Here is a 6,280-nt window from a genome sequence, read left to right on the forward strand (position 1 = left end):
GGGGGCTTGCATTCAGTGGCATGCCCCGCAACCAGCTGCATGGCTCTGCGGTGGCATCTGTATGCAGGGTGAGGGGGCTTGACCGTGGAGCCATGCTCTTTGCCTCTAGGTCCTAGAGGTAAGTAGGGCCCCTGCCCCACCCCCATCCCTCACTGCGGCTGCAGAGCCAGCCATGGAGCTGTGTGCCGGCCACATACCAGCCTCCCTCTCCGCCTCCCCTGGGGAGGCGGCCGGGCGGCATATATGCAGCCCACATGTGGCAGGCACCACTACACTGTGCCCTGTACCACTTGCCCGCAAAGCCCCTTGCAGAGGGACACCTCTGCCCTCACCCCTTGGCCCTGCTCCTAGCTGCGATATGCTGCCTGGGGCCAGCAGCACCCCCCGCGCTCTCAGCCCCCAAACCATCTTCCCCAGCCCTGCCCCACAGCCCCACTTACCTCCTTTCTCCAGGGGCGAAGGGCAAGTGTGAGCCTGAGCCCGGCCTTGGCTGCCTCAGAGGCTCAGGCCCACCTCCCCCCCACCCCACTTCTGGCAGGGCTAGGGATTTCCCGCTCTTGTTGCAATTGGCTCCTGCATAAAAACAAGGAATCTGTAGTTTTTTCTGTTTTTCCGTGGGAAACGGAAAACCCGGATCCCTGGTTATAAGTTTGCATAGCGCTTAATCCTGTGGGGGCCTAGCCCACAACTAGATCGGGGCAGGCAATTATTTCAGGCAGAGGGCCATTTACTGAGTTTTGACAAGCCATTGAGGGCTGCATGACAGGCAGCCAGAGGCAGATATATATTAATTTTCTAAATTTTTTAGGGGACCTGCAGGCCAGATAGAATGGCATGGTGGGCCGCATCCTGCCCACCTCTGTCCTAGATGATACTGTAATACAAGTGATAAATAACATCCCACCAAATTTGAGGGGACAATACAAAACAAAAAGCAGGAAAACAATAGAGATGAGCAAAAATTGTTTAAAATCCTCATTTTATATCCTTAATTTAAAAAAAAATCCTTCTATATGTGTATACATACATGCACACACACACACGTACACCTACATATACACATACACAAAATATCTTGAAAAAAGTCAGGGTGCTTTAAGTAAATCAGACAAACTAAATGAGAAAATTGGGTACAGTCACACTGTACAGAAACGTTTTTGTCTTACTCTGTATGTCTGGTATACGATGCTATAGACCCAATGATATGTATCCTGGAAATATTTCTTGTCTGATACTTGATTCTGGGGTAAATGTTACTGTTGAGAGTTAATTAATGCTTCATACTACATTTTGGGGTACAGATTTTGTCTTGCTTAGCCTCAGTAACATGTGAACTCCAACCTAACCACTTGCCCCTGAACTGTATGTATATGCTTAGCAGTGCACAACGTAGGGGATATTGCATTTGCTTTTATTACATGTTGTTATTTGGAAGAAAGACCAGGAAGAATACACTTTTCCTGTTTTAACTATCTACCAAAATTATTTTTGGCTTAGTTCAGGTTACATTCAGGGCCGGATTAACCCTTTACTGGGCCATAGGCAAACAAACTCGTGGGCCTCTACTTTTTCCACTTAATATGTAAAATAAGCACAACTGGGCCCCTTCTTCACTTAGGGCCCTAGGCATGTGCCTAGTTTGCCTCTGCATTAATCCGGCCCTGGTTACATGCTGGAACTTATGGCCAAGATAGCATTCTTTTCACTGACAGTAAAGTGGAAGCGATTGGACTTGTTTAATCCAAAAGTTACATGCTTCATCAGTGCATGTAAATTGGTTGACTTTTTTTCTTAATACCTACTTGAAAATTGAATGCCTCTCATATATTTGCACTTTTTTCTTGCTCACACATGCATGCACGCACAGTATGTTTGATCCAGAAAAAGAAAGTAAACTTGCAAGTGTAAGCTGTATAAATAATACTCAATAGTGAAGCATTCTTTCAGAGTCTTATCCTTCAGTCTTGCATATAATGTTTGGGATTCTAGGCATAGCAACGTCAATGTACCTTGGTAGAAAGGGAGATGAAGATTTGGGTGATTATGGCTTAGTATATCAGTGATGTTTGTATGGTCTTCCTAGAAGCCACAGTATAAAAGGAGTTATAGCAGTTTGGTGGACACACCAAATTTGGAAACGATCAAAAATGGCTCAGGTGTAATCTGCTATAATTTGAATGCACTAGCCAGTTTTTATATTGACTAGTGTTGCAGCTATGGGACATGTTATAGCAGCAGGCCCTTGCAGCAAACTTGGCTATTGTTTTTTTTTTTCACATGAAATAGGATTTGGGCCCTTACTTTTGGTGCTTTTAGGTAATAAGAATTTGAGCAAGGGGAGGAAATTATTCAGAATATATATATCCTTTACTTGCTTTCTTTTTTGGTGGGCAGGGGGTGGGCTAAGCTCAAATGTAAAGTATGATAGCGTTAAAATATTAGAACTTTAAGTAGCCTGTAAAATACATTTATTGTTTTTCTGTTTCATTTTTGTTTCTTTCCTTAGCTGGCTGAAAGTAGCCGGAGGAAAGAGAGTTTACAGCAGAGCATCGAGAAATCGAAAATTGGACGTCAAGATACTGTAAGTTTTTGCTGTGGTGGTGGTATGTTTTCCATTGAAAAATCTGACTGTGTAATGTGTAACTATGGTCATTTAAAGTTTTAGATATTTTACAGGATAGAATTTTTCTCAGCGAAACATCAGCTCCACAGCTGGGTGCTACAGAGGATGAGAAATTGCTTGAGGGCTGTTTGGATCAGATTTAAAAAATCAGCACATAATATAGTTAGAGGTAGATGCTAGAATGCCCAATAACTGCAGAATGGTCTAATAATCCTAGCTGCTTGGTAAATTAGGTTATCTTTAAAAATGTGCATCTTGTTTTCAATCTGCTTATATTAATAATTGTATAGAACAGCAAAGTATAATCAAGATACTTTTGAAATGACTTGAGATGCACTATAAAAAAAATTGGGCTCCAAATTTAACATGTACATTCTGTGGCAATGTGCCATTTAATGTGGAAATGTACTTCGTGTAATAACCTGAGTTGATATTTTGCCCTGAAATGGTCAGTTCAGAAATCCAACAAAATAAATTTTGAAACTCCTTGTGGTAGAACTGGTCAGAGATTTTCAGGTGGGCAACTGATAGCTTTGGTCTTCCAGTGTCCAGCATAGCCTCACCACGTGGACAGATCTTGTGTCAGGAACCTCTGTGTTTCCCAGGCTTCTGAGCTCCCTTCTGTGAAGCTGGTAGCTTGGTAGCCCTGGAAACTTTGGAGAGACCTTATTCTAGCTGGGGCTCTTAGTATTCTGATTCCTATTTTTTCACAAGGAAGGCTAAACGTTCTCAGAAACCTGGCTTAAGTCAGGCATCTTAGACCTTGCAGGCTCCCTGTTGCAAAGTCTAGAAGCTGCTGTTGGGATTTTTGGTGCCTACACTCTCTGTAAGAGCTGACAGTGTGCAAGTCCTTAGTATTTCCACCATGAAGATTGCCTAAAGCATGGGATTTCTGGATCCTCAGGGGAAGGGAGACTGGGTATTCCATTACCATCAGTCCTGCCACCCCTCCCTCCTTGGAGACCTCCCAGTCCCACTCTCCTGCCATGCCTTGTTGGAAAAAGAGTTAATACGGGAAGTTTCTTATTGCTGCTCAAAGCATAAGATTGGAAGAAACTTCAGGCCATGTCTCATTGGCTAGAGGGGCCGTTGGTGTCGGGTGGGTCTATTGGTTTCCTGGTCATGCTTCCACCTCACTGTTCTCATTCTTTGCATCTTAGTTTTGTTGCTGGGGCTCTGGGCTACTCCCGGGTTTCCACCCCGTGGACTAGAATCCAAGACCTTGGATTTTGAAGCCACTTTACTTAATGACTTGCACCACTGCAGCAGGCCCTTGTGTTGTCACATCTGCAGCTCCAAACTTTCCCATGGGAAGTAGGTTAGGCAGAATGCTGGAACACCCTCTCCTGCAATCTCCCTATCTCTGCTTATGGTCACTCCCTGCCCCCTGGGTGTCTGTCAAGCAAAAAAAAAAAAAAGGGGGGGGTTGGGGGGAAGGAATCTTCAACTTTAAACTTCTTCCCTGCTGCGGAGTGATGGACATAGTCTTTTCACAAGGTTACACCCCACAGACCTGTTGTCTAAACAAACCAGGAACAAAGGAAAACCATAACAAAATTCACTTCTCTTCTGGGACTACATATGGTATCTATCCAGGCCTTCTCTCCCTCAGGCAGGGATGATCCAGTGTACCGCTCTTCTTGCTGAGCTAGTTTTTATCTGTCTGGGCCTCTTCCCTCCTCCAGTCACTTGGCCACACTTGGCCTTTTCTGGCCCAAAAGTCCTAGTCTTAAAAGGGCCAGGCCCCCTTCCAGCCTTTCCTTTTCATCCTTCATAACAGGGACTCAGCTCCCTGTTACAGTTGCCTGATTCTTAGGAGTTGGTAGGAAACATCAAAATTGACTGTACAGGAAATTTCAAGTTTCAGTGGGTTGAATTCAACCAACTGCTACAGCTGACAATTACAAGCTCTGTGCTGCTTTTGTTCTTTGTGTGTTAAGTGTTGGTAAGTGGGAGGGTAAGTAGCAGTAGGTTTCAGTTGTTCAGTTACATATTTTATGATTCCCCACTGAAGAATATGTCCTAAATATTTGGAGATTGCTGCTGGCCTGAATCCTATGCAAAGAAGATGATGTTTTTGTTATGGAAACATCAACTCCATAGAGAATTGCACAGTATTAATATTGCACAGTCAGTATCCATCAGAAATTGTAACAGTTATGTTTTACTGCAGTGATGCTCAACCAGGGCATTGCAAGTTTTTTTTCAAGGGTGCTATGGAATGCTCCACAATGTTAACACTGTTAGGTGTGCAGACGTTATTCACAAGGTAAATCCAGTGATTTCAAACAAGAATCCATAATTAAAATCCTTCTCACCTGTTGTGATCCATGTTCTGTGCAGTAGAAAAAATGCTGTACTTTACCATAGTCAAAAAATGAGTGAAAATGAAGAGTAAGTATTTTCTAAAGGGTGCCTTGAGCCTAATGAGGGATTCCTTGCCCCTAAATAGTTGAGATTCCTTGGTTTAATATTTTAATGCAGGCTTGATCATGCAATACATTTTTAAATAATCCAGTATTTCTACAGCCTACAGTACTTTTGTCAAAAAAGTTGAAGTTCTGCTCACACTTAACAGACCACTGAGGTAGGCCCACCTGTTTGGTGGCCACCTAAATGGTCAGTTGCACACAAGGGAATGATACAGCTGTAATGACATCTGGCTGTCTTTGATTCCTTAGCTTGACTGACAAGTTGTCCATTTACAGCTGAGACCCCAGGAGTGAGGCTTTGAGCCTCTTCTGGAGCCATAGCAGGTCGGCTATGCCACCAGGTCCCTAGCACAGTACCTACATACCATTTTGTAGTGGTTTTCAGTCACGGTTGTTTGCTTGCACTAAGGTCTTTACCATACTTGTATACTGTATCAGTGTATCATATATTAAGTGACTTCGATTTACCACATAAGTTTTCTTTAAAATAGAATTTAATTTTGTTTCTATTCAAGCAGTAGTCTAAAAAATAACAATCTATTACTGTAGTGGTCAAAACCCGATATTCTGAGAGATGCTATGTCCTCATGTGTTAGTAAATAGGCTGGAGGGGTGTGACTATTTTAATATTTCATATTTTGTTTTGTTAGGTCATAGTGTACCATATTTATTTTTCTCATTTATATTGTTCTTAACTGTTGCAATAAAGAACATTATCAAATTCACTATTGTATGCTATGGGCGTACTACACTTAAGTATAGTATAGTTATGGCTATACTATATTTACATTTCTGCTCTTACAAGTTACACTAAAATTAAAATGACTTTTCATTAGTAGGCATCTTTTGGCATTGTTAACTCCTATTTATTCAGCAGGATTTTATAATAATAAAATAATAGCATGCTTAAAAAAGTGGATATACCAGAAGCACTGTTATGCGTACAGAATTGGATGCTTATAGAAGGATACATCAGAAGCACTGGAGTGTAATCATCCTGACTAGTAGCTATGTAGTTATTAATTTGTATAATTATGAATTATCATAATGTATATGGCTACTATAGCAAGGGTGTGTTGGGATGTGGCCCCAATACATACAGAATAGTATGCTATTACAGAATAGTATACTTACAGAAAGATACACCAGAAGCACTAGAGTATAATCATCCTGACTAGTAGCTTAGTAGTTATTAATTTGTATAATTATGAATTATCATATTATA

General features: G+C 41.9%; 1 protein-coding gene across 1 annotated transcript in view; it reads left to right on the forward strand.

The window, feature by feature from the left end:
- The window catches only part of MND1 (meiotic nuclear divisions 1), a 67,597-nt gene that overhangs the window by 27,123 nt on the left and 34,194 nt on the right, over positions 1 to 6,280 (forward strand). Inside the window, exon 5 of the mRNA XM_019534495.1 lies at positions 2,507 to 2,581. Within this exon, the coding sequence (XP_019390040.1) occupies positions 2,507 to 2,581 (75 nt within the window). The remainder of the gene's footprint in view (positions 1 to 2,506; positions 2,582 to 6,280) is intronic.

The sequence above is a fragment of the Crocodylus porosus genome, unplaced genomic scaffold, assembly GCF_001723895.1.
Source record: "Crocodylus porosus isolate Cpor-Errol unplaced genomic scaffold, CroPor_comp1, whole genome shotgun sequence".
Taxonomy (NCBI): Eukaryota; Metazoa; Chordata; order Crocodylia; family Crocodylidae; genus Crocodylus; species Crocodylus porosus.